This window comes from Dermacentor silvarum, chromosome 8 (assembly GCF_013339745.2).
Source record: "Dermacentor silvarum isolate Dsil-2018 chromosome 8, BIME_Dsil_1.4, whole genome shotgun sequence".
NCBI classification, from domain to species: Eukaryota; Metazoa; Arthropoda; class Arachnida; order Ixodida; family Ixodidae; genus Dermacentor; species Dermacentor silvarum.
The window spans coordinates 28,333,382-28,361,168 of record NC_051161.1 but is presented as its reverse complement, the minus strand read 5'-3'; the positions used below and the strand labels follow the sequence as shown (position 1 = coordinate 28,361,168).

At 44.0% G+C, this 27,787-nt stretch overlaps 2 protein-coding genes and 1 long non-coding RNA gene across 12 annotated transcripts in view; 2 read left to right on the top strand and 1 right to left on the bottom strand.

Annotated features, from left to right (window-relative positions):
- Window positions 1–27,787, top strand: part of LOC119460917 (ribosomal protein S6 kinase 2 beta) — a 58,545-nt gene that overhangs the window by 15,420 nt on the left and 15,338 nt on the right. Inside the window, exons 14-19 of one of the 8 annotated variants that reach the window (XR_007468424.1) lie at window positions 54–143; window positions 6,339–6,497; window positions 7,193–7,431; window positions 8,698–8,815; window positions 8,911–9,048; window positions 11,593–13,329. Coding sequence is in view for 5 of the 8 variants with exons in the window: in XM_037722044.2 (XP_037577972.1) it covers window positions 54–143; window positions 6,339–6,497; window positions 7,193–7,431; window positions 8,698–8,815; window positions 8,911–9,048; window positions 11,593–11,724 (876 nt within the window). In the remaining 3 variants the exon portion in view is untranslated. Of the gene's footprint in view, window positions 1–53; window positions 144–6,338; window positions 6,498–7,192; window positions 7,432–8,697; window positions 8,816–8,910; window positions 9,049–11,592; window positions 14,843–27,787 lie in introns of those variants that run through there. The other 7 variants (XR_007468425.1, XR_007468423.1, XM_037722044.2 and 4 more) reach the window with 7 other exon arrangements.
- Window positions 16,385–27,787, bottom strand: part of LOC119460913 (superoxide dismutase [Cu-Zn]) — a 29,352-nt gene continuing 17,949 nt past the window's right edge. The window contains exons 2-6 of one of the 2 annotated variants that reach the window (XM_037722051.2): window positions 17,672–17,783; window positions 17,193–17,289; window positions 16,923–16,992; window positions 16,729–16,846; window positions 16,385–16,526 (exon numbers count right to left, since the gene is read on the bottom strand). In XM_037722051.2, the coding sequence (XP_037577979.1) occupies window positions 16,419–16,526; window positions 16,729–16,846; window positions 16,923–16,992; window positions 17,193–17,289; window positions 17,672–17,743 (465 nt within the window). In that variant the 5' untranslated portion in view covers window positions 17,744–17,783 and the 3' untranslated portion in view covers window positions 16,385–16,418. The remainder of the gene's footprint in view (window positions 16,527–16,728; window positions 16,847–16,922; window positions 16,993–17,192; window positions 17,290–17,671; window positions 17,784–27,787) is intronic. The other variant, XM_049672728.1, reaches the window with a different exon arrangement.
- On the top strand, window positions 18,104–24,975 carry LOC125947597 (uncharacterized). Of its 2 annotated transcripts, none has more exons than XR_007468427.1 (4): window positions 18,104–18,239; window positions 19,165–19,285; window positions 20,483–20,734; window positions 24,179–24,975. It is a non-coding gene; the product is annotated as an uncharacterized LOC125947597 (long non-coding RNA). The 2 variants fall into 2 exon arrangements; XR_007468426.1 differs by having other exon boundaries at window positions 20,483–20,737.

The window sequence follows — 27,787 nt, the reverse complement described above, 5'->3', positions numbered from 1 at the left end:
TGTTTTTCTATGGGCCACGTGGTCTTGTTAAAAAAAACATTTTTTGTCTTCAGATCATTGACAAGTTCAAGAGAGATTGTCAAGAGGAAGTAGAAATACTGCTGCGGTATGGTCAGCACCCTAACATACTCACGGTGTATGATGTAAGTCTTACTCACTTGAATTTTTCAGTATGTGGAAAACGTGCTGGTGTATGTTCAGTGCTGAATAAGTTTAGTCAACTGTATTAACAGATAAACATTTTATTAACACTGTTCGCCAAGGACATTGTGCTGTGCTCAAATGTCTTTTTTTTTGTTATACACAGTCTGCACAACCTTTGAAAGCCCAGGTGTCGCTGTTGTTCTTTATCGCGAGGCAACCAGTGGCCCAAGGGAGTGGTGACGACATGCAAAAAATTGGGGAACTAAACAGTCCTATGCATTGATATTTAGTTCAGTAATATTTTGCATCTCGGCACTGCTGTGCAGTCTCAATGCTCCTTGAGTCACAGACTCCTATATTGAAATTTGTAATAGGGTGCGATAGTATATGTGATTACTTCCAACCAGATACCTATACGAAACACAGCTTAGAAATCACCTTATCCTGTTTTAAATTTTATGTCATAGAGAGTCCACGAGGGAGGCCTTAAAATATTTTGAGCCGTTGGAGAGATTCGGCAAGATCTATTCAGGTCTGCCAACCTTGTATTCTGGGTTGCTTATATGAACAGTAGAGCATCATTTGAATATTAGTGGTTTTTGAAGCAATCACCAGATGCATTTTATCTTTGGGTGTCTGAGTAGTCCCGAGGTTTAGGGAATTTGAACCAAGACTGGTTGCAGTAAATGACAAGCTTATTAAGGGGGGACGCGGCTTTCGCATCGTGAAAAATGGCAAAAGAATTGATTTTTTGAAGATCACATTTTCAGTTTCTGTAACTGTTATTATATCTGATTCCGAAATATCATCACTGAAAACCAAGTAGAAGTGCTCTAAAAAAATTGTTGTATCAGCCGAGGTGCCGAAAAATTGCGCGGAAATCGCGAAAGAACGGCGTTTTTCAAGCCATGATACTTCCGGAACGGCGCAGCCGAGCGCCGCCATCTTGGTCTCGTTGGAAAGCGCATTTCTCCGTCTTCAAATCTGCCGCTTCAGCTATCTCTTCCATACAGAAACAAGCACACAAAAAGCAAATGATTGAAGGTCGTGCCGGAGCCACCGATTGGCCGCGCCCGCCATGTGACTCCAGCGCGGTTCGCCATTGGTCCGGTGCTCGCTCTGTGATGGCGTTGTCTGCACCGCTTGTTGCGGTCTCCTCGCGAGCTTCGGACAGTTTCCGTAATCTCGACGAGTGTTAAAGCGGGCGCTACGCGGACATCGAAGTAGCGTGGCCGATCCCGCTTTTTGTGGACGTCTCAGACCCGCGTCTAAGCATTCCGAGCATCGGTGACGCAGACTTCGCGACCAAGCTTCGGGCACGGAATCCTCGGACACGCGGCTAAGCCTCTCGCGCGTAGGCGTCTCCGACTCGGCGATGAAGCACATCGTGCGCGGACTTCTCGGGTCCTTGCCTAAGCATTTCGTGCATCGGTGCCTCCGACTGCGCGACTAAGCACATCGAAAGTCGACTCCTCGGACCCCGCGGCTACGCACTTCGCGCGACGGCACCTCGGACTGTGTGACTACGCTAATTGAGCATCGACTCCTCGAGCCTGTGGCTAGGCATTTCGCGTGTCGGCACATCGCTCGTGGAGTGTCGACACCTCGAGCGTCTATTCCTCGGACCCGCGGCTAGGCATTTCGCGCGTCGGCACCTCGGACTGCTTGATTGAGCTTACCGAGCGTTTGGACCCGCGACCAGGCATTTGGCGCATCGGCACCTCGGACTGCGCGACTAAGCTCGTCAAACGTCTATTCTGCGAATCCGCGACTTAGCACATAGCGCGCCGACTCTATTACTGTAATGCCACGATATCTCGTAACAATACCTATCATACCACCCCTTCATAAAGAGAACCTCATCATGAGCTCTGTTCACTAGGCCACTTGGGCTGGCACAGACACCTGGCTGCAGAAGTGAGGCATGATACAAACCTCCATAGCCATTGTCAATGGAAGATGATTCAGAAGGCTGCCGAGAGCCTTCATTCAGTAACATGGTTGATTCTACCAAAAGAAAACAATGCCTCACTGACTGCACTAGAGACTGCTATCAATGAGGCAGTCTGCAGGCACAACGCTAGAACTACTGTATATTTATGCCCACATAGTTCTGCACCTCGCTTGGTTTGTAACGCAGGTTTGTAACCATGTTCTTTGTAGAGCAGCAGTAAAGAATGCCATACAAACATGAAAAAGGCAGAATGAAGGCTCAGCAGACCAGAAGCCACATGTCCAAGAAGCCCCACGTCACAAAACACATCAAAGATTACAAATTTGGTGCGTTTTAGAGAACTGAAGAGAAGGTGAAATTTTGAGAGCCGTTTTCTCAAAACTGTTTTTTCGCCTTTCTGCTCAGTTTCTGCAGCTGATTTCTTCGTTACCATTTAGCCTATTTTGATTCTGTTTTCTTTTGTCACGTTCCTTGGACTACAGTGCAGGTCAAGACAGTCTCGCATTTTTATCTTTTTATAAATTTATGGCGTGGCTATTCATTCACCCCGAAAGTGTGCTTGGTGCGAAGGTAACGTGAAAAATGACTATCTAAAAAATTTGTGTTGCGAAAAAAAAGAAAATAAGACTGTCACGACCTTCAGCACTCATTGAGCTACGCAGTCAATACTCAACGAGCCTTCCATCATGTTTTTTAAGCTTCCCCAGGCCTTCCAGAAAGTTCAAGAGAGAAAAATTATGCTCAATAAAATGTTCTCAAGGCATCACTCTGAAACTTTTATGGAAGTATCAGGGAGACATTCTAAACATTTGTGCCAATTTTCGTCAAAATCCATTAGGAAATCAGGAAGTTGATTTTCAAAGCCACGTCCCCCCTCGGTTGGATATTGAATACTTTCGAAGAGCTTTAGAATTGTAGAGAGCCTTTTTTATCATTAATATCAAACACTGCTGACATCCCAATACAGTGGAATCTCGTTGATAAGATTCTGCATGATACGTTTTTCGGGATAAGTTTTTTGGTTCATTGCCCGGCTAGTGTCTTATAGGAGCAATGCATTTCTGATAAGACGATTTTCGGATGATACATTTTATTTTCCGGTTCCAGTGAAGATCATATAAAATAGATTCCACTGTATTCGCTATATTAGCGAGTTTGTCATTGCACTACACATTATGAAGAAAAAATGATTCTTTGGACAGGGATGAAAGTGCTGCGCCATCCTGCGCCAAAAAATTTTATTTCGAAGGAAGTTGCCAAGTTTAGCAGGATGTGCGTGTTCAGTGGCAACCACACAGCCATAAACATGCGCTTGCTAGCGCCTAGCCCTGCAATCCAAGCCTAAGCAATCCGTTTCAGCGTCAGCATCCTTGGAGTGTGGGTGTCTTTGGTGGGATAATTGTAACTAGGCCGCAAGAAAATGAAAACCATATTCTGCTATACAGTGCATTACGAATATTTTATATAAGTATTATGCGTTTGCACATATGCAGACTAGCTACAGATGATATGAACTGGTGCTCATTTCATGGTGCAGTCGGGTCACAAAGCCGCACTGAATAAATAAGGTTGTACAGTTTGCTCACCGTGCAGCTCATCAGTTCTGTTATTCATTTTAGCACTCACTTTCGTGCTGTATTGTTAAATCTGCTTCGAATAATGGTTGAACACCGTGTGTGTGACATTCTAAATCTATTTTGCACGTGCGCCACGTCACGTCCGATATGATAGTGCGGCCCACTGACGAACGACCTGCTTGTTTTCCTGAAACTTCTTGGTCACAAATATCCAATGGCAAGCGCAAGCGTCACTGAAATTTGCACTTGGGCTACACTATTTTCTGCATGACCACACTACATAAAATCAAGCTTTTGCCGCCACAGAAAGCAAGCAAAGGATGTAAAGTTTTGTATTTAGTCAACCTTAGCGGCCGTAAATGGTGGTCGCAAATAAAGTTTGGCGAAAACGCGAACCTCTGAAATTGTGTTCACAGCAACAATGTTCACGACGCCACTTAGCTGATCGAGTCAGAAAATTTTAACAAACGATCAATCGGCACACAAAATAGCTGTTGCTGTTTTACATTGGCTTTATAGTGCCTGTGGCAGTACCGTGAATAATCGAGCTTATTCGAAATATTAGTTGGCGAAGCAGATCGGAAAGCCAGTGAACATTTTTATCCCTTTATTGTTCTCAAAAATATCCTAGTTTTTTTTTCTTGGCAAGCGGTGTGAAATACTGGCCACTATTCAATGACCAGCATGTCACTTCACATTTATTCTGCGGTATTTTTCTATCTTAACTGAAGGTCGCCAAGAATTAAAAATTACCAGAAGGTACTAGACAAATGGCGTTCACTGTACCTTGATTGGGGCTGTTCATCGTGGCCACTGTGAATATTTCACGTTCATTGCGCACAAATACGTTTAATTAGCTAACTCTAGAAATTTACCTAATCAATGAGATGTCAATTAAAAAGTTGTGGATGATGTTGAGAAATGACTGATAAACACATTTAACGCAACCTAGGATTCGTGAAGCCTTTTTTTTAACAAGAAAGAAAGCCTGTAAATAAAATAAATAAAAAAATCACTGTGATTGTGACAATGCTTCTGCACACAAAAGATTGCATCAATCTTTACGCAAACCTCATCAAATAGGGGCACTGTTAATGAGTGTCTGGGCTTTTTGCTTGACGCGTTAGCAGTTATTGCTGCGCATCTTCGGTCCTTATCAAATGTGAGGTAGCATGATCTTGTAACCGTTTGCTTGCTGAACTGTTGCAAAACCGCGCCCCAAGTTTGCACGTTTGTTATATACACAATGTACCAGATGACTACGGTTCTGTCTGAGACTGCTTTTACTGCTCGTGCGGGGACGCGTTGTCACTTGGATCTTTTATTTTATTTTTTTTTTTTTTCAATTTCGCAGGCTTTTTCTTGTTTTTCTGCCTTATGTTTGTCGGAAAAAAAAAGACCACACAAGGCCTAGGTTGCTATATTAGCTGTTATTGGGTCATTTCTCGACGTATTCCACCACCTCTGCATTGGCACCTTATTGAAAAAGTTAGGTAATAAATGTTAGCTCATTAAACTTAAATATTAGTTGTTTATTCACAATAAAAAAAAAGCTCAACTATCATTAACAAGAGCCTATCAACAGAGAATGGGCGCCGTTCACGAAAAGCCCTCGGTTATCTTTTTCTTCGCCACATTTAGTTCACACATCTGGTATGTATCTTAATGGTGGTTTCTGAGAAACCCGTGTGGGTTTGCTTTGCGGCTTCATGCTACAGTCGGGTGGATGGCAATTTTTTTCCTGTCATGAATTGTGCTCGCCAGCGGGCTTCCGCAGAACTGATTTGCCACAATTTAATAGTGTTCTGCGAAGTCAAATAAAGAACACCTTTTCTTCATCTGCCTGTATTTCACTCATATTGACCTTTACGAAGCTGCTCCAAGATGCGTATTTACTGCTCTGAAACTGACAATTCATGCTCCAAACCTGCTCCAGAGTGTCAAATTTGCTGCTCCCAGAGCTGCTCCAAAACTTCTTTAGCTGATTCTGTCGCTGTTGGAGCATGTGTGGTCATGCATTAGTAGAATGAACTTTTGAAAGGCAGTCTTGTGAGCTTGTTAACTGTGTTTATCTGAGACTAAAACAGAAATGCGCATTGATTGCAGTGATGGTAGAGAGAAAACACTTTTCTCTAGTTGGAATGGTCGCAGCAGATGGTGCCACTGTTAAATAAGGCTGCAATCAAATTTATTCGAAATACTCCTAGAACACACAGTTGAAACATAAATTGTACTCATTGCTGAATGTGATGCCCGAGTGAAATTTGAATGCATGATTGTGGTTTATCTGGAAAAATCTGGCTCCCTGAGCGACCCAGTGTGCTCTACATAACTTCATTTTTTGTGTCCACTGTGGCTGGGTTAAAATTTGCGTAAATTTTCTTCAGTTTCATGTTTTATCATGCACAGATTGCAGTGTGAAGTCATGGGAAACTATGAGAAAAATAAGCACATTTGCAAATAGTGATTCAATTGGTATTGGTAATCGATTGGTTTTAGATTATATATGTATTCGATTGGTTATTTGAAATTTTCGATTGCTTGAACACCCCTGAAAAACGTGTAACTGTTCTTTTTAATTTGCAGCCCTGATGACACTCTTATGTGTGTCGTATGGCTCAAAGGCTTCATTTGTTGCCATTTTATCTTCTTCATATAAACAGGTTTACCAGGATGCCACCTCTGTGTACATAATCATGGAGCTACTCAAGGGTGGGGAGCTCCTGGATAGGATCCTAAACCAGAAGCACTTCAGTGAGAGAGAAGCCAGCGCTGTACTGGAAGTTATTGCAAAGACAATGAAGTTTCTGCATGACAACGGGGTCAGTTCTCTCTTCTTCTATCACGCATCTGCACTCGCACTGTCTGGTATAGAGCAACTGCTGCACATGCTATTTGCTGTACAGTGGTCGTTAATTGTTGCACATTAAATCTTGTATTCTGTAACAAACCAACTTCACCGCTTTCAGTGGTCATGCGCAATGGCCCTGCAGGCACCATGATCACATCAATCTTCCTACTTTTTCTGCTTTACTTGGGTTCAAGGCAACATCGAGCACAATACCGACAAGAATGCCAGCGGGTTTTTCCTGTAAATTTTAGGGGGAAGCTGTGGGTACGTCTCCTCAGCCCAACTCCTATAGTATAATCTCTCTATTCTTAACTCCCTGCCATTTGATCTCGAGTGTGTCTGTCATGGTACAAACACAGCATGTGTCATACCCTAGTTGTCCTTCAGCCTACTGACGATCGCTATACTAATGGCATAGTACTTGGGGCTTAGTGAAACTTGTCGTGAAATTGGTCTGTTGCACTTCCTTGTGTGGTTTATGCATCTCATGATACAGTAGTATGTGTGCTTCTTCTGATCATTGTACCGGGTATGTGCACTCTTACTCTAACTACTATAAAAGAAGGTGCGCTTTGCTGGTTCCCGTAATTCAGTAAAACACTAGAAAGTTCCAGGCTGCCAAGCTCACCAGGAAGCTAATCGGTGCTTTGTTGACCAATGTTGCAGGTGGTTCACCGTGACCTGAAGCCATCGAACATCATGTATGCAGATGAAAGTGGTAGTCCGGAGAGCCTGCGCATTTGCGACTTTGGCTTTGCAAAGCAGATGCGTGCCGAGAATGGACTCCTTATGACTCCTTGCTACACGGCCAACTTTGTGGCTCCCGAAGTGCTTAAGAAGCAGGGCTATGACGAGGCCTGTGACATCTGGAGCATGGGTGTACTGTTGTACACCATGCTGGCGGGGTGAGTCTCTTGAAGAAATTCAGTCGCAATCATACAAAGTGATAGATAATGAAGCCATAGAAAGCATGGGGGAAGGTAATTGTTACAATTAATTGAAATTGAAGATAATATGGTAAAGGAAAATGAAAGTAGACGAAAAGATAATGTACATGTAACCTTCCATGTGGACAGCTGCATTTGAATGACATCGCGGGCGGGATAGTGGCTAAAGCGTTGATCAACCACTTTGTCTGTTGGTCCCGCAACTTGTGCAAGTGTTTGCAATGCCAAAGATACATGATGCAGTTCCTTTGCCACTAGCTTGTTTCAGGCATATTGCAGCCTTGCTTGAATGTTTGAGTGCTTGTGTCCATGTTAACATATTCATGATGGATAACAAATTTAAATAACAAGCTGTGCAAATGTATAATACCAAGTAAATACAAGAGTTTGTCACTGCAAGGGCTAGGCTCTACATGATATTCGAGGCTTGTGAAAAATCGATATGTTGTGTTCACATTGCATCCTTCAGCGACAGCTCCCTCAGATTAAGCGAAAGTAATCGTGAAGGCCATGCCAAGAAACATCTCATCGCCACCATTTTTGTTAGCTCTATTTATGGCTTGTCTGTGCCCAGGTTACGCTGATTGCATTTAGTTGTTGTCTTCTTGTAACTGCTTCCAGTAATTGTGCTTGCCAGCTGTGTATGGAAACAAATTGCATATGTTGTGCAGCTAACTCCTTGATGGAGCATTACTAAATAGCCTTTTGCTGAAGCACCCACTACATTTATATTAGGGTGATGCTGTAATTTTTTTTAATCATTGTTGAAAGAGGTGCCTGAATGATTGATCAAGTACTGGCTGACATTATGCTAACTTTGGGTGCACAAGAACCACAAAGAAGAGAGGGGTGAAAGAAAGGGGGAAAAAAAAAAAGTAGGCTGTTTGGGTTTCGAATATTCAGAATTACATAGCATTTCAGGTGCACGGGAGTGGAAGCCTCAAAGGTGTATATACCTCAAATTTCCTTGTTCAAACTATGTTTTAATCGAGTGACATGAAATTTAGCAGGAACGGAGCATTCAGAATTCATCAGGCAAGCTCCTCCTTCGTGCATAATGCTGCAAAGCTTAGCTTGAGTAGTTGGCAAGGCACCGTCTTCTCCATGGCATTATGCGCGGCGCAGGAGCTCACTTTGCAGCATTATGAGCATTCACTATTGCCCTGTCCTGCTATTACTTTGTAGCTCCAGCCGTTATCCTCATGTGTCTCACTTCCCCGACAGGCACACACCCTTTGCTAATGGACCGAACGACACACCAAACCACATATTGGCCCGGATTGGAGAAGGGAGGTTTGACCTAATGTCGGGAAACTGGGCCAATATCTCGAGTCCGGCAAAGGTGTGTTCTGTTGGCTCGTTTTCGTGTTCAGAGCTGAACGAGGCAAATCTGCGTTGCATATTTGTTGTTAACTGGGGATTATATCTTGTATGCAGCATCTAGTCCAGAAAATGCTGCATGTGGACCCAAAGCAAAGATACAGGGCAGCTGATGTGTTGGGACATGCCTGGATTGTGAACAAGAACAATCTTCCAGTCAGCAGGCTTTCCCATCAGGAGCCTCATCTGGTGAAGGTTCGTCTCTTGCTTCCCATTTTAATTTGTAACTTTGGGTTGTGATGGTCAGTCGCTGTTAGGATGGGAAGCTGCCTTCAAGCTGAGCGCTAGTATTGAACAATGGGTTTCAAGTACACTCGAACCTTGTTATAACAAAATTGTATATAACGAAATAATGTATACAGTTAAACCTCAATATAATGAAATTCTCGATATAACAAAGTATGTCACTTAGTTCGTGCACGTCTCGGCCGTGGCTGCGCATGGCTGCTAGCACGGCTGAGCGCACACGCAGCCGTGCACCCTGCTTTAGCGGTAATCTGCCGCGTGTGAAAAGAGTGGGCGTGCCAAGACAGTGTGGCATCATGTAAGCTGTCATCCCGCGGGTTTAGTATTGGAGGTTGCGTAATCTTGAGTTTCGGAGACCCATTGAAGTGAGGCAGACGAAGCATTCGCTCCCTGCTGCCGGTGCTTTTCATTGTAGTGTTGTCCCACTGTGGACGACGCTGTCAGCCGCGGGGGCAGAGTGGATGCGAAAGCGTGGCTGGGTTCACTTAATTTGTACTGCCGATATGAAGATATCGTCGACTTGGCATGAAACTTTATAATTCATCACCAACTCCCAAATTCAAGAAAATGACATGTTTTCTTATTCAAATTTGCTTTTTTCGACTGCCTGATAATTCGGAAAATATTGCAGCACCTTTCCATGCAAGAAAAATTGATCAGTGACCGTACTTATTAAAAAGGTTGAATTTCAATACAGCGAAATTTCGATATAACGAAGCAAATTGCCAATTTTATCGACAACGTTATATAGAGCTTTCACTGTATAACGAAGTAAATGAAGTTTCCCTTGAAATCCTCATAGAGTCCATGTATTTAAAACATTGTTTTAAAGAAGTGAAACTGTTCTGCCAGTGGATGTAACGAACTAAATTCATCTCCGAAACCCAAAAATACCCTACCGTTGCGTGCCGAGTAAATTGCTTTTCGCAGGGTTCGGCACTCGTTCGCCACGGCAGTTCAAAACTCCCGCGTCCCCGCGTTGAATACAGCGTCGAGCAACACTGGTCTTTCTCACCGTCGCACGTAACTGTGCACAAGCTGCACCTCATTATCGCACCTCTCCACTGACCTCTCTCTCTTGCGCGTGCCTGGCTGTGCAAGCAGCGCCACGCTGTGCAGATACACATGGCGGTGCTAAAGATTAGTGTATTCACTTCACCACGGCGCGATGCACAGGCAGGTGCAGTTGGGCATAGCCTCCGATATCTCCCTGGCGCACTCTCGGGGGGGTCACACACAAGTCTGCGCAAGTCGTACCATGAAACACGGCTACGTGCGGCAGCGCGAAAGATTAGTGCATTAACTTCTTTCACTACGGCATGCCATGCAAGCAGCCACAGCTGGGCCTGGCCTTGGAGACCTTCCCAGGTGCTATCTCGCGGGTCACGCCCAGGCTGTGCATTCGCTCCTCCCTCACCCTGCGGTGCACCACGCGGGCTGGAAGCTGGGCACGGCCTCCGAGGTCGCATTGGCATAAGTGCAATCTTTGAGGCCACGAGCCGGCTGAGGCAAGCTGGAGCGGCGAAGTTCACTTGCCTCCTCGATCTCGCAGCGGAGGGCTGTATTGTGTGCTACGGGCTGCTTGACCGGCACGAGCCAAGTGGAAGGCAGACGCGAAAGACCGTCGCAATGGAACTGAAGGCAGCTCTCTAAAGGCTGTCGCGTCAGGTGCTAAGTCGCGCGTAGCATAAGCAGAAGATTCTTTTGTTGTTTTATTCAAATTTCATCGCATGCGTGGCCGTGTAGCGGTTCCGCGGCCCGCAAGGCCGTCTTCTTATTTTCATGTTTAAAATTGTGTACCGCATTGGCCATATATTGCAGTAAATGGCAATAATGGATATACTAATCAAGTAATTTCAGCTCCTCTTTCAACTTCGTTATAACAAGGTTCGAGTGTATCTCTCGAGTGGGCCCAGACACTCGAAAGATACGCCGTGTTTTCCTGACCCTTGTGCAAGAGAAAAATCTGGGGAGCATGTCTAGGTTACTATGGGGGAGGGATGCAATTAGCACAGTTTCTCCCTAGCGGATAAATACTCTGAAATAAGCTAATGCTCATAGTTTCATGCTGTAGTGGTCACAGCAGTGGTCACAGGTTGAGAGGTCTGCGTGCGAGGGGGTGTGTTAAGTAGATGCTGCTTTAGCAGCCACAGACCAATGAATAATGACGCGTTGTTACTGTAGACTTATTGCACTGTATGTTTTGCCATTACGGACTCTGTTTCGGCTGCTGTTATCTTGTTTGATTGCGTAGTGCGCATTGCCATCGGCTAGAGATGAATGGAGCAAAGTGTGTCCTCCTTTTTGTGGGCTCTTTTTTTTTTTTTTGCCTGAATAGTATGGGATGAATGGAAGTGTAAAGGCATTCGAGGTGGGTTTGTTCCTTCCTTCTTTCTTTCTTTCTTTCCAGTATCGTTTTTTTACCATGGTTTTTAAGTATTCTGTTTGCAGATCTTTGGAATTTGGTAATCTGGGTCTTTCCTTGTGTTGCAGGGTGCCATGGCAGCCACATTCAGAGCCATCAACAACTACCCCAAGCCCCCAAACCTGGAGCCCGTTGCAGCGTCTGAACTGGCTAGGAGACGAGCCAACAAGGCACGGCACCATTCGTCCACAGAGGTCTGACGGGCCCCTGCTTCTTCCAGAGAAGGGAAAACACACACACAAAAAAAGACATCGACTCTGTTGCCTTTTGCACACATTCAGTGACAGCTTCCTTGGACTCGTCGGTACGGAGTTCAGCGCGCATTCGTCGGCCATCTCGAACCCATTACGTTCTTGCGTGTGTACTTGCTTCGTTGTTATCATTGTCACCGAGTAGCTGTTCAAGCACTTGCATTTGCGCGCGTTTTTGTTTGAAAGAGACAGGCCTTTGCAAGGGTTTGCATGGAACAGCGTAGGGTTAGGAAATGCAGCATGTTGTTTGAAACAAGCAGGCAAAAGAAACCGCCTGGACTTTGAAGAGCTCGGAAAGTGCCTCTGTGCGCAAGTTTGCCTAATGGCATGCAGAAGTGGATTGCTGTATTAAGTCTCTTGTTTTTGACCTGAGGAACTAATAAGTTGCCAGAGAATAACTCGTTTAGTTCCACCTTGGTACCCTATAGCGTATAATTATATATATATATATGTATATCTATGTCGTACATGTTAATCGTGTTTTTTTTTTTTTTTTTTTGTCACTGAAGTACCTAAGGTTATGTGCCATCGGATTTTTTATAGGTGAATATTGATTTTTTTTTCTATTAATTTTGGATCATTTTATTCCTTCAGGAACATTGCCTTGTTCTTCTGCGTGGATATTCTTTGTATGGTTTCTGAACAGGAGCCTGCAAGAGCTGTGTTACATGTGTAGCAGCTCAGCATAACTTGTCGTAAATATGATCCACAGTAGTCTATTGTCTTGTGAAGCTTGTGTTCTTGAGCAATTTGCCAAGTCCAGAAAGGCTGGCAGTTGTGTTGGCGGGTGAGAAGAATGCAACTGGCACTGCATCTCTTTGCTTGCATCAGCATGGGCTGCCTTTTTGTGGATGGCTGTCGGTAGAGATTGCAGTATCCATTTGGTAGCCATGTGCAGCACCTTTTGTGTTCTACAGTTTGCTAGGAAGAGAAGGTGTAGTGAAAGGTCTTTTTAGTGTGTACAGACGTTCTTAAAACCACTTAATTGTTTATAGCTGCTGCATTTTTCTGCTTTCATAGTAGTTTTAGCGTACTGTCAAATGGTGTTGCCAGGTGTTCAGCAGGTGCAGTTTTTCATCTATGAACTTTCTCTTCCTAATTTGTTTGCTGAGCCTACCATTCCTTTCATGTGTACTTGCGTCGTGGATGTTGTGCAAAGAATGAACAGCTTGGCACCAAGTGCACCTAGTACTGTGTGTTGTGGAATGGAAAAGCCTGAAGTGGCAGAGATGAGACTTAGTGTAAGCACCTCAACACCTTTACCTTTTTGCTCTCTTTAAACATATCTATTTCTCAAACCAGGGGCAACAGCTTTCATTTAGGCTGTTCGAACTGCACAGATGTGCTGGCTTAATTCTTCTGGCAAAACAAAAAGCTTTGCTGTGCCTTTTTAATTGACATAGAAGAGATGCGAGTGATGTCTGTTCACATGCCTATAGCATATACATGCAACTGTTTTTGAGCTTGATGGGAAGCGTTGAAGCAGGATGCTCGTGGTACGATTCCTTGTACCAGCAGCCATACTTGCAATCACATCCAGCAGGTTTCTAACAGGTTCATGTTGCAACAGTCAAAACAGCTAGTATTTTTCACACGTTGCATGCTGTATTGGACACCGTATCATACCATGTGTTTTCTGCTTTGTCTTCCCATCAATCAATTCATTGCATTGTATGTCTCATTTCAGTGTACATCGAAAAGCACAGTGAAGACTTTTTTTATTATTATTTGGGTTGTCTTGGCTCTATATGCAACATTATGCATGTGCAGTCTTTTTTGTTTTTTTGAACTGCACTTAGTGCATGCAATTTTGTGTCGTCTATAGTTCCAAAAGAAATTGATGGTGCAGTCATTGTCTGCACTGTAGACACGGAAAGCATTAACACTTTGCTGTTGTACTATGTTTTGAAGACTATGTGTTCAACACCAGAAGCCAAAGCTCGCAATCGAACATGACGTTGCTTTCAGTGGGGTGTGCACTAAAAGATTTCTGATGTTTTGAATGAAACAACAGTGATGACTGCACTTCTGACTTGGTGAGGCTACCTATGTTTTTCACAGGTAGATGAATGGTAGATGAATGGTAGGCACTTCAGTCATTGCATGCAACGAGACTGTTATTGAGTACGAAAAGCTGTTGCATTCGTCCCCCTCTCTGCTGCACATTAGTTGGGGGTACAGGAAGCAACTTTAGACCTATCACTCCCACTGCAAATGGCTTGCTGTTTGCAGTTTAGGTACATCATGGTTGTAAATGTCTGCACTCAAGTGCTTGTATTCAATTGTGACGGCTGCCTCAAGTTCTACTAACATCAGCCATGTGGCCTCAGTGCCTGCAGAAGTAGCGGAATTTCTAGCTTGTGAGACAAGTTGCATGTTTTGTTTTCTCAGCACCAATCAAATCTAAAGATACTTTGCTTTTCTGCCCAGAAGAGGAGCTAGGGATACCCACAGTGGTTGTCATGTCTGGATACCCGATTAGTTTGCACTGTTGCTCCTCACAATTCAGTGTGCTCTCTCAAATTTCTGAAATTAAAAAAAGTTGGTCCTCTCAAACGTGTTATGTTCATAGAGGCATATATAGAAATAGTGACATTGTAACAAGTTTTCATATTTTATGCTTTCAATATGAACTCGTGGTGGTTTTAACTGTAGCCTTGAGTGAAAATACAGCTGCAAGTAGAATAGTATGTCAAGAAGTAGCAGCTGAGATGTGAACAAGGCAGCAAACAGGGAAAAAGTGCCAACAATTTGTATTTCAGTTAAAGAAACCTTGCATGTGAGAACTGCTGAGGAGGTAGCAGTTCACGGTGGTAGCACCATTTACTTGTGAAAATGGGAAAACAGTGTAGGAAGAGTTTTACATAGTTATTTCAATGCATCAAGATGACACAGTTCACAATATTTCTGCTTCTTCCGCAGTGCTTCAGGTCATGCACCTTGTTGAACTGGAAGCATGAAATGTGGCACTAAGCACTTGCTGCAGTCTCATTCCAGTGTTAATGGCCGTCCAGGTTGACAACGCTTGGATGTCGGATGCCACTTCATATTTCGACCACTGTCTTGTTTGTTGATACTTGTGAACATGTTAAAAAAAAAATCTGTGTTGTGGCTTGTGTGTAGTTTTCTCGAATGCTTCCCTGAACCACTTTCAAGCTTTTTCAATCGCATAAAGTCTTTAGGAACAGTATGGATGCTGTACTGAATGGCAATTTTATGGCATGCCAGGGAACTTCCTCGAGAACAAACTCAACGAGAAGTATACGTCTCGACAAATTGTTTAGGCTCGCCCTTCCTTTTACAAATTCTCTAAGGTATGCCCACACTAGGATGCAGAAGTGCATTTGTATCTATGATGTAAAGTAGAATTCCTTTGATGGACACGATACTTAAGCCTTCTAACCTTTTGAATGCTTCCTTGCTGGCATGTCGTCGTAGTTGGTTAGACCTGTACTGATGTGATTTTTCCTCTGAAGCATTTGTTTGATGACATTGATAAACAATAAACACTTTGATACATTGTTGACCTGCTAGCGTTCAAGACACTTCTTTCGCTTTGTCATAATTAAACATGCGTGCAAGTGGGTACTGCCCTTTCATAAACTGATTTACTGCAGAAATGGAATGCATTTCTGGTGCTCTGAACGAGAAACAAGCATTTGTACACACTATCTTCACCAATGAGGTGTAAAGCTATGCAATGAACTTGTTCTGTCTTGCAGCTTTACGAAAGCTATAAAAAAAAAAAAAAAAAAAAACATCGGTAACATGGGACACAGCACTAGTGCTGTCAGAATTGTGAAGTGATAATGAAAAAAAAAAAAATGCTCCGCAGGACAAATTTCCCACTTTTTTGGGACAGCTCGGCAACATTTCCTATATCCAAAGCTCCTGCCTTCATTCTTTTTGTAACCTATTAATGCGTAATTATCAAAAATACTTCATGCTTCATTAGTCTGAAGACATTTTGATTTCTCATTGTTTGCTGGTATATCATTTTTTTTGCTTGTATGCAATACATGCACAATACTCTCTTAGCAACGTGAAGATTGGACGACTGATTTGGCACCAGTAATGGAACACTATAGATGCGGCTCAAGAATTGGAACAGTTCATTGAAGCATGTGAAGTGTTGCTTAGATATCCATTTAAGTTACAAGTGCAAAGACTGGCAGTCAACTGTTGCAATTTGGCAAAGCCAGCATACACCTAAAATTTGCAGAACAGCTACTCCAGCACAAATTGCCGAGTAGGGACTAGCTAGCAATGCTTACTGTTCTCGCTACCTAGTACAGAATTATTAGGGGTAGTACTCTGCAGGTGTTGTTGCAGGGTGCTGATCACTGTGGAGCACCGTTTGCAGCAACAGTCTGGATACTGGGCCAAAGTGCACAGGTTTTTGAAACGGAGCATGTGCACAGTGACTGCAGAATTGGTAGCAATGGTAGGTACATAATGCAAACTTGTTATATGGCAGTGCATTTGAGCTATATTTGTTGCAGGCAATACCATGCCAGAAATGCAAATGGCTGTTGCACCACACACACACACACACAAAATGGGGACACTTGGTACGAAAAAGGTGTGTTTATTTGTCTTGACAACGCATCAAAGAAGTATCATAATTGTGCCATTTTCCACAATTACTTGGTGATGCCAACTACACCACAAGCAAGCCGTGCACCCGCATTTCCCGTAGTCTTGCTCAGTTCGTGGCCTCCCTTTCCAAGGTCGTCTGGGTCGGCGTGAACCTGGCGAAAAATGGGTCATGAGCATGAGCTACGGAGTGAGCCGATATCGGCAACCACGCCATGATGTGCACAGAAGGGTAAGGAGAGGCTTCAATGATTGTTCAAGTTCGCTACAGAGCGAGAACAAGCCAACATGGAGGTGCTGTCAGCCTGTGCATTCGAGTGCAACAATGGCTATTTGTCACGGTGATTTTACACTCACCACGAGAGATCGTCCAATGATGTTGTGCGCTCCACAAAGCGAAATAACAGAGTCCTCTATGTTCACCTTCGCAACACCGTCGTCGCCAGCAACAACATTGCCCAGGTCTCCAACATGCCTGTTAAGGGGAAAGTGCGCGGGCAGAGGAAAATTGTAATGAGCTGACCAGAAAAACACGCGCTGCTGCGTCTCACCTGTTCGAATCAGTCGGTGCACCATGCTCCTTGCTGTGCGGGTTAAAGTGTGCACCTGCACTTACACATCCTGCAAAAGAAAAATAAATAAAATAACAAGCAGGATACAAACCACCTGTTACAAGCAGGTGTCCCTGCTGTAAGACAAATGCACTGCGTGCGCGGTTTGCCAATCACACTGAGCGCAGTACCAAACAAAAACGAAGAAAAAAAGGAAGTGGAGCGAGACGTGGTCAACCAAATTGGCTTAACCGGCGTGAAACAACTTACCGTTAGTGTTATCTCCGAACTCGTGAATGTGAAACCCATGAAGTCCTTTGCCAAGGCCCGTTATTTCGCCGACAACTTTAACCGGCTTTCCCTCGCACTGCAAGAAACACCACCGTATAATTAACAGAACGCCGTATACAAACTTAATAACCGAAGTGGTCCTTTTCTAGGGGCCCCAAGGCCATTCGTAACTTTTGATAGTCGTGGAAGCACTCGAGAAGGAAACCGACGATCAAGGTAATGGTGTCGTGTGCAGAGTCCCGGCTCCCAGACCAATGCGAGGCATTGCCCAGACAGGCAAATAACAAAGAGTACGGGATAGACGAGATGTCTCGCTAGATAGCTACATAACTATGGTAGCAGTACGTGCTGCATGAGTTGCGAGTACGCTCCTTGAAGCACATTCACCTGCTAACTGGCACATGACGAATGTGCGCGAATGAACGGAATGAACACCCGTTATGCCACTTTCTACTCACCTCCTGCGAGAAGTGAAGAGTTCCCTTGGTTTTGTCCGAGCCCGACAACACGCACACAGCCTTGATTGTCATCCTGACGGCCTGACTTTCTAGGATTAACGTCTAACTGAAACTTTCGGCGTTTAACCGATGGTTTCGATAGCAAAATCGCGCGTCTCGCGAACTTGCTAAGCTGCGCACCGGCGTTTAGTCTCTCTCACCCCGCCCCTCAGCACGTTTAAATACTCCACTTGCGTGCTGCGCAGCGCGGCTGCGCCAAACACCTTGTTTAGACCTGAACGTCGCCCCCGAGGGCTCCAATGTCGCTGCGCATGCGTGAGCTGAGAGAAGGTGAGAAAGGAGAACAACTCTCCTTTGCCGGATGTGACGTCACATTATTGTTTGTTTTTTGCTTTTTGAACTAGCTACTCTCGAACTCAGACACTATGGTTCGCGCCTCGTTCGCGCGCGCATTGTGAGCATTCAAGTTTCGTTTTTTGCACTTGCCTAGTAGCTGAAATTGCGGACATTGCAGGGTTGGGCTTGATGACATTTGTTGCTCAGCTGCCGCGACACATTTGGAGCAAAGGTGAGTGTCGTGCGATTGCCCGTTCTCTAGCTGACACTTGTAAAAACAACCGGTTGCGTATTTGAGCTGTGGCCGATGTGATCTCGAAATTCGAAGGAGCACGAAACGGTTGTCGCAGGTCTCGTAGTGATCGCAGGATAATTTATTCGTTCGTGCCTTCAACAAGTACTATCACAGTTCCTACGCGTTACCCGATGTAAAACGAACGGCGGAAGCGTTCACGCGCCGGAAAATGCATGCACTCAACTAGCTCTATCGGTGAATGCCGTCCTTTGGTATATATCTCGTGCGTAGGTCTTTGTTTCTCCATCTCTATGGGATGACTACGCTATGCGCCTCTTATTTACCCATGCAATTCAATTACCTTGCTCACTGCTTGCGCTGACCGCGGTAGGTGCGTCAGAGGCTTTCATTTGTTGCAGTGAGATAAAGAAAGCGTATTTCTTTCAATTACAGCTTCTTAGCAACTCTTTTGAGAGCCGTGGAGTTAAATCGCGCAATGTGTACGTTGTGAGCAAGCTGTTAACCAAACCCGCTTTACTGCTGCTGTCGCTTTTACGGGCACCTTCAAAATTAAACATATATGAGTGTATGAATTCAGCTCACCTTTCTATACACATCCGTTGCTTTCGTTGTTCGTAGATCATGTGCGTACCTTTGCAACCGTAATCGACATTGTAAAAACAGCAGGAAGGCAGATGACACAAATACTGTGTCCGCCTTAATTGTTGTCTGTGCTGTTTTTATAATGTAAACAACTCCACACACTTGCTGTTTACACCAAAACAATCTTGATATTTTTTTTTTTTTCTTGTAGGAGGATTTGCTTCTAACTGCGGCAGTGACGTTGTGTATTGTCCTCAGGAACGCTTGCGGTGTGCACATTTGTCTAATTTGTTTCACTGTGCTGCTGCTGTCTTTACAGCTTCTGCTTATTTCCTTTGGCCGCACCTTATATTTGTTGTCTTTGTCAACATCTGACCTGTTTCTGCCTTGTTGAAAGCAAGTGGCCACAAGTACTGCTTAGTTTGCTCAGTCTAAACCTGGTATGTATATCTATTTGCTAAGGGCATGCTTCTGCTCCTTTAAAGGTTGCTTTAACTAATAGTGGTTTGAGTCATTGTGTATGACACCAGATAATTATTGTTCTAAAATGGTGGCAAAGCTTGTCCGTGCACAGATTTAAAGTATGGAGATGCTAAACATTAAAATGTTCCAAGTTGCCACAAAGTATTACACGCATTTAAATTTGCAGTCGCAAAAGACGTACTAAAAGTATAATCCACAAAATTTGCTTCGAGGTGTCTTGAGACAATGAATTGTAGAGAAAGAATTCTATTGTGAGTTGCCAATGCTTGTCGTGAGCTCTAGCCCATTTTTCTATGCAGCCACTGTTGCTTCGTTGTCTGTGCTTGTTACTAACAAGAAATTGAGCTCCGTGGTTCCCCTGATTTTTGTAGCTCATAAAATGCAAATGTCTCGACATTGGCAGCCTTAGTGCCTCAAGGTAGAACACGAGTGTTCATTGGCCAGTTGCCTGCTTTTAAGATAATGTTGTATTTAATGTCAGGGGTTTAAAGGATACTTCACATCTGCCATCATGGCTGTTTGTTCTGCTGTCTAGCACTTCCAGGACAAAGTTTGGTACACATGTGAAACTATCCAAGAAAATGGACATTGGGACAACTGCTGACGTAGCTCACTTGGTAGAGCATCGCAAGCGCAAAGCAGAAAATGTTGGTTAAACTCCAACCGGCAGCAAGTTGTCTCTTAATGCAAAGCATTATCATGATCTATTTTCGAATTTCTTAGTACACCTGCCCAGGTAGCTTCATTAATAATTAGTAATGCTCCTGATGGTGGGTATTGAACACGAGTCCCTAGTGCAGCAGCCCAATTATTTGCCCATTAGGCTACAGATGCATGCATAGCTCGCCAGATTAACCGCACTGGTTCTCTCGTAGCAGCTAATGCTTTCAGGTGTTATGTGACACTCGCAGAGTTTGGGATTCACCCGTTTCAGCTCATATGCAACATATAAAGCAGGTGTTGTGTTTGCTTTGGTGACGCGTTGTGCGTGCAATTGTTTTTGGTTTCTCTATTTTGGTGTATTGTGCTTTGTATTCGATATGGTGCTGGGCATTACCTCAATCACAGCTTCGATGCTGTGCCCAAAGAAAAAAACATTTGTAAGCAGGTGCTCGAGTGACTTGAAGCTCACTCTCCCTCATTCTCTCTTGCAGGTAGTGCATCCAGTTTAGCACCGTGCACATGTGTACGGACGCGTGCACGGACATAACGCTGCTGCCCATCGCGAGTCGTAAGCGAAAAAAAAAGGCCGACTGAAAAAAAACAAGAAGAAATATAATAAGCTGCACGATCAACAGATTTTTGAAGAGACCGTTTCAACAGAGATATCTGAAGCAGATCGTTATTGGACATGAAGAAATGTGCAGTGGATAACAGCAAAACATGTGGTAACCGACTGACTGACGGTAGTAAGGCTCACAGCCTAAGTTTTTCACTATTTACACCGATAATGTAGCACGTATTTACGCAATTAAATCACCTGCTATGCGCAGCAGCTGCACTCAATTGAAGCCGCCAACGCAGCGATGCACCATTTGCTATTTCAGGATCACGAAAAACAATGTATTCACCGAAGTACAGCGGCGGTTGACCTGTCGGCAAGCTGTTAATTCACATATGGCGAAAGCAAATGTCGCGGAGTCCAAGCCCACGAAACTGCGCTCACAAGACGCGCACGCTTGGGCCTTTCCGACATGCACAATAGCGCACGCAGAGCGTGGTGCAGCCGACACCCGACATTCGTGACTGATCTACGTTCGAGAGTAGCTATTTCAAAAAGCAAACAAAAAAAAAGAAACAATGTGACGTCGCATCCGGCAAAGGAGAGTTGTTCTCCTTTCTCACCTTCTCTCAACTCAGGCATGCGCAGCGACCACGGAGCCCTCGGGGGCGACGTTCAGGTTATACGAACGTCCGTGAAAGCATTGCTTTCGAGCAAACCTTTTCAAATTAAGTTTTCGCTCATGTCCACGAGATAGCAAATTTCAGTGTTACATTAGCCGCTATATTTTCCAATTTCATGTGACCTAGCTACCTCAGGTTGCATTTACGCGCCGAGGCTTTTAACAAAAATAGTTGTCAGCTGAAAATCAAAGCGGTGGTGCCACTATTTGGATGTTGTGATATTTGTGAAATTGATTATATTTTTCCCCTAGTCATGCTAAACTACTTACCGGTCACATGCTTGGACTTCTGAAGGAGCACTTGAAAGGTTTTCCTTCCAACCCAGTATTGTAACTGACGCCTGTCATAGGTATGAGAGTGGTATTTGCCCTGCAGCACTGCCATGAGTTCAAGATCCAGATGTGTCTCATGTAATAACTGTGCTCGCCGACTGTCTCTATCCGTATGTCACTAGAAAGTACAAAGGATACATTTCTGAATTGTTGCAACATTTATTTTTCGTTAAATGCTCAAAATATTTTTTTTCTTTTCCTGATCAATAAGGACTTGCACAGATTGCAGATTTGCATAGTTTGAAAAAAGTATTGCATAGTGGGCCTGTAGGTTTTTTTGAATTTATTGTTACCCTTCAGACTGGCCAAATATGTTGACAGCAACAGCGAATACCTCCTTGCTGTATTTGCATTTCCTTGGAATGTCTGTTCCGTGTTCTTCATAACAGTACATGGTGCCATTTAGTTTTCTACCGTGTCGAATTGTGCACTGACACTTTCAAGTGAGCAAGTGTAGGTTTGTATTGCAACGGAAATAACAACATGAGTGCTTCTTCAATTGTCTTCCATCACCGCCTTGCTAGTGCCTTCTTCAATGTGCAAGAATGGCTTGTAACAATATTGTTAAGTGTTTCATGTGAGGATATGGAATACAATAATTTTCTCTTTTTCTCTGAACATATTCAGCCGGAAAAACATGTTGACAGCTATGCCTTTTTCATGTTGGCCATAGCATTTTGTAGATAATGGTGTGACAGCTTGGGAAGTGTCTGAAGAGTATTGTTAGTTGGTGCATAATCATATTGTTGCTACTGGGAGGATCACAGGCACTTTTTTTTTCATACTATTAACATGTTTCCATTTTTCTTTTTGTGGCTCAATCATAAGTAGACCTGGTCACTTTTTTAGTTTGTCATTTACTTTTGTTACACATCAGTATTATATACTATCAATTAAGTTGGGATATGAAGCCATTTGATGTTGCATTCATGGAGAATCCTGGCCAATCCCTCGTCATGGGTGTGCCATATTTCATAGGCAACACTCATTATATAGTCTCTCTTCTTGTGGTAAGAGTGTATCCCAAAGCCTGTTTTGGATGCTTGCAGAGCAGTTGAGATTTAGACATCAATGCCAGCTCACAAAGCACCTCATACGGTAATCAGCCAGCCGCCTCCGCAGATGGGGAATTCTGCAGTTTGCAATCGTACTGTTTCGGTTGTCCTTGGCAGAGATTTCAATTGTACACAGTGGGAATATATTGTAGGACCATATAAAAATAATGCGATGACAATGGCCATGTGGCTTAAATTATAGTAGATTACGACCAGCATTAGCTCAAGCGCTGCTAAAGGTGTGTGGTATGTAAAAATTAATAAAGTGCTGGTTTTAAATTAAAGTGCAGCCTAGCAGGTTTCGAGAAGTTTTACTCTGGCAGAATGACAAAATGAAATTATTTGAAATCAGTGATGCCACGCTGATGAGGCTTGGGCATGAATATCCTCTAGCCAAATTCACAAGGATCTTGAATGAATTCTTCACTAGGCTCAACAGTTTTGTTGTTTCCCTATATTGTTTCTATAGGAACAGTGCACAACAAAAATCTTGCGGCTTCCTGTTGTCTTAACACCCTATAATTGCCTTAGATCCATGGTTCTCAGCCATGGATGTGTCGGTGACCCCTTGTGGATTGGTGGAAGTGATGGGGACCACTTGCAATGACGGGAGAGGGGGGGTATAAACTAACACAATATTAGGCGTGAAACAGGTGCCTTTTATTGCTACTTTGCAAAGAATGGTCAAACAAAAGTGCCACTTCAACTCAGTCTGGACAGCTTGTCAATACATGATGCAGTCACGCTTAAGCAGAGTCACATATCTGCAGCCACATTCAACCTGTTTCTGTATTTGCTTTTCAAGTATGCAAGCATGGAAAAAGCATGCTTGCATGCATATGATATAAAACTGCAACAAAAGCTTTACAGCCATCTTATGTAGAAGGGAAAACATTTCTGCAGTCCCCAACCAGAATGCCTCAAGACTTGCAGTGGCCACAAAAAAAAAAAAAAAAAAGAAAAACTTGGTTGCTTTTTTTGTTAGTGGGGGTTTTGCGGATCCCCCATTTGAGAACCACTGCCTTAGATGTAGAGCCATTTGATGTTCATCAATTAATATTTACACAGGATTTAGATGACGCCTTTAAAGACAAGTGTCCCTTATGCTTCCACGTAAAGAAGCACTGACATAGGAGTTTTGTGCTTAATTTTTTATATTAATCTGGTTGCACATGCCAGCTTTTAAGATCACACCATGCCGTTGAAAAGCTGGGTGTGCTTTGAGCGATTCTTAACGAATGCCAAGACCTGTTTCACTAAATAAAATATTCTTTTGGCCCTTATCAAACATCTTAACTGAAATTAATTTAATTCTGGTGTTCTACAAGTCACAACTGTGGTTGCGGACTCCGGCTTAATTTTGATTGCCTGAGGTATTTTATAGTGCACCCAATCCACACATGCGTTCTTGTATTCCGCCCCTATCCGAATGAGAATTGTGCTGCTGAGGTCGCCACAGCCAGGATCGAACCCGCAACCTCAGCAGCTTCTCAGACATTTCTGTGCATTCAGCACAAAATGAGTCTGCTCTACAAACTTTTCTACTGGTACTTCTCAGGGAACATGGAGCATCACCCTCACCTTCCAAGTGGCTCCTCCCATCACACATCAAATGTGCACCAAGAAAGAAAGGCCAATGTTGTGGTGCAGAGAGGCCTTGACATGTTCGGCATTCAATAGCACAATAATGGCATGGCTTACTCACAAACTGGAGCATGCATCACTTGCTTCTGATCTACCATGCCATGATGTCGTGAAATCGTGGAGCCAAACTGCCTTTGGCATTTTTAAATGTTCGCATTAAGGATAATATATTTCTTGTGCACAGAAGCAATATAAAGTTTCATAGTGTAATTAACTGATTGACAGCTACACACGCATAAGAAAAAGATTGTGCCAGGACTACTTAAACTCTGCAATCTTTAAGTTAGCTTGGCCCATTCTTGCAATGTTACACATTTCAGATGAATGCAGGTCACTCATTACAGTTATGCCAGCTTTTGTACGTTTTAGACATGCAATGTTTGCCCCAGTTTTATACGGCGATCATAGATAGCCACACCACGTTGGTAGAATAATTCAGAAGTAAATTTTAGTAAAAGCACCATTTATGCCCGGGCTTAGACTATGCCAGTGTAATTTGTGATTCTCATCAGCAATACCAAATCAATAAACTTGAACGCGTTCAGAAATTGGCAGCAAGATTTATTTACTCTTCCTATCGACGAACGTAATCTCCAACAGCCCTGCTAACAAGGGCAGGACTGCAAACAGTGAATGTCTGGAGAAAAATAGCCTGCCTAAAGTTCCGTTATCAGTTGAACAGTAAATTTACCTAACTCACCTGCTCCCACCTAGAAGAATGTTCTTCACCCTATAACTCACGAGTTGATGTGTACAAATATTAATTTCTTGTTCACACTATAGCTATGTGGAATAACCTTGTTCCTGAAGTTTTCAATGGTGTTGATGGCTTGACTTTTTTTGAACGGAATTTGGACTTTTATTTTTTTATAAGTTGTATTATTATAGTATTTTTTTTCTTGATTATAGTTTTTTCTTCTTATTATAGTATTTTTTTTCTTATTATAGTATTGATGACAGATTTTATTCTATTGTATATGCACATCCCACCCTGCAACAGCCCTTTTGGGCTTACAGTATTCTAAATAATAAAGTAAAATGGGGTTGCTCCATGTTCAGGTCTACAAGCATGGCATTGTAAATGGGCGCCAGAAGCAGCAGCTTTTCAAGGTATTTTGCTGCACCATCCAATTATTGTGCCCCTCTCCACTCTCACTGGTGAACAAGGGGCTTTCAAGGTATGCTGTGCTGTTCCTAAAATGCCGCCCGAGGCGGCTGTCTGTTTTGCCTACAGGATGAAAAGTCCCTGGCCAGGAGTGCATCAAACATGCAGAAAAAGCTGTTGATTGTGCTACTGAAGTTCTAGAGATGAACTGTAGTTTTGCTCTCAGGTTGAAAAATACAGCAATGCTGTAGCAAGCAGTGTGGTGAAAGCTGTTGCAGGGCTCTTCCAAGGCATAGCCAGCACTGCATGCACATACTTTGCACGCACGAGGCTTTAGCAATAATACTTCTAGTAAATTGCATTTGTCCAGCTTCACTCTGTTTTTAACACTGGCAGGTTTTAAAATCCGTGAGAAAAGGTAGGCCTTTTTTCTTTTAATTGGCTTATGCACAAGAAAGTGTGTGTGCATGGAAGGGGGCTTCTTTATCAAGCCACATGATAAAGTGAAGCCTTGTGCATTTGTCTGCAGTCACTCACTGCGCTTTCAAACACGCAATCAGAACAGAGAGCACAGGAAAACACACAAGCAGTAGATTCAGCAATTTATTTCAAACAAATGCAGTTTTATTTTACAGAATGACCACATTCCCAAAAAGCAACCACATGCTATGCACATAATACAACCAACTTAGGTTAATTCAGCAGCTGTTAATGTGTACTACCTTTATATGTTCAAATGTTTCAAGTCTCAAAGCGTGCCCCTGCTTTGTAACTTGTCCTTTTAACTTAAATGCTAAATTTAGCACGATTACCACACTGATAGAAGAAAACTACATATTGTCACGGTATGATTCATCTAGAGGAGCATCGATGAAGAAGACGCTGATGATCTGGCGCATGCTCTCGACTATATGGTTGACGCTTGATCGCCTTGTAAATATACTGTAAATACGTTTTCCTGTTGTGTTTGCCTCCCCGTAACATCTTGGTGGAAGTGCTGGGGGTATAACGCAAGACGGAGCTTCGCAGCGGCCGCCAAGTCGCCACTCTAGTCATGTCCACCAGCGGTGAAACTGTGTCAGCGGCGGCCGCCATGCCAACAGTCGTCCTGGCTCCACCCCGTGACCCTGGGACCTTTTCGGCACTGCTGGCGACGAGGTCGACAAATGGATTCGACTCTACGAATGCGTAAGCGCACATTACAGGTGGGACCCGACCATGATGTTGGCGAATGTCATATTTTATCTAAAGGGAACGGCGAAGGCCTGGTTCGATAACAACGAAGAGGAGCTCACAAGCTGGAGCGTATGTAAGACTAAACTTCGCAAGTTGTTTGGCCAACCTGCAGGCTGCCAGCGTGCTGCCAAGCAAGAACTTGCCTCGCGTGTGCTGACGCCTACTGAGTCGTACTTGACGTACATTCAGGATGTGCTGACCCTTTGCCGGAAGGTTGACGCCAAGATGACAGATGCCGATAAGGTTGCGCTGCGCACCTGCTGAAAGGGATCGCGGACGATGCGTTTAACCTGATCGTGTTTAAAAACTCTTCGACAGTCAACGAGATTATTACTGAATGCCGACGCTTCGAAGATGCTAAAAGCCGACGTATCGCCCACCAATTCGCCCGCCTTCCGAACACGGCAGCGACATCAACGTGTGAGGATGTTCATATGCCGACTCAGCCTTCAACATCGGAGACCATCACCCGAATTGTTCGACGCGAAATTGAAGCCGCATCGCCTCGCCCGCACATTTAATGCGAGGAGAGCCCTGTGATGCCCCACCTACGATATCCCTTATACAATTCGTTGTTCGTCAAGAACTGGCAAACGTGGGCCTTCAAACCATCTGCTCTGTGAACCACCCTGACAGTTACCCTTCGGCCACCTTTAACCCTCTCCAACGCCGTTACCCCACTCCAAATTATCGCGATCCAAATGCGTGGCGGACGCCTGACGACAAGTCAATTTGCTTTCGATGTGGACGTGTTGGACACATTTCACGATATTGCCAAAGTCCTTGGCCCTCGTCTTCTCGACCCAGCTCATCCAGCTTCCGCTATCCACCCCGAAGCCAGCACCAGGTACCAAGCCAACCTGACCAAGAAACATCTGCCGAGACCACTACTACCACCGCCCATTACAGCCGCTCGCCCTCCCCACGACGCCGACCTTCTCGGTCACCCCCACCACGCCGTTCCCCGTCCCCGTCTTACTCCCGGCGTTTTCCTTCGGGAAACTAACGGCTTGCAGCTCCTGGAGGTGATGCTGCTATTCCGACCTGCTCTCCAATTCCTCTGTTGACGCTCCCTACCAATCAGAACTTGATTGACATTGAAGTGGATGGCCTACCTGTTACTGCTTTGATTGACACCGGCGCCCCATATTACTGTTATGAGTTCTCACCTCCGCCGCAGTT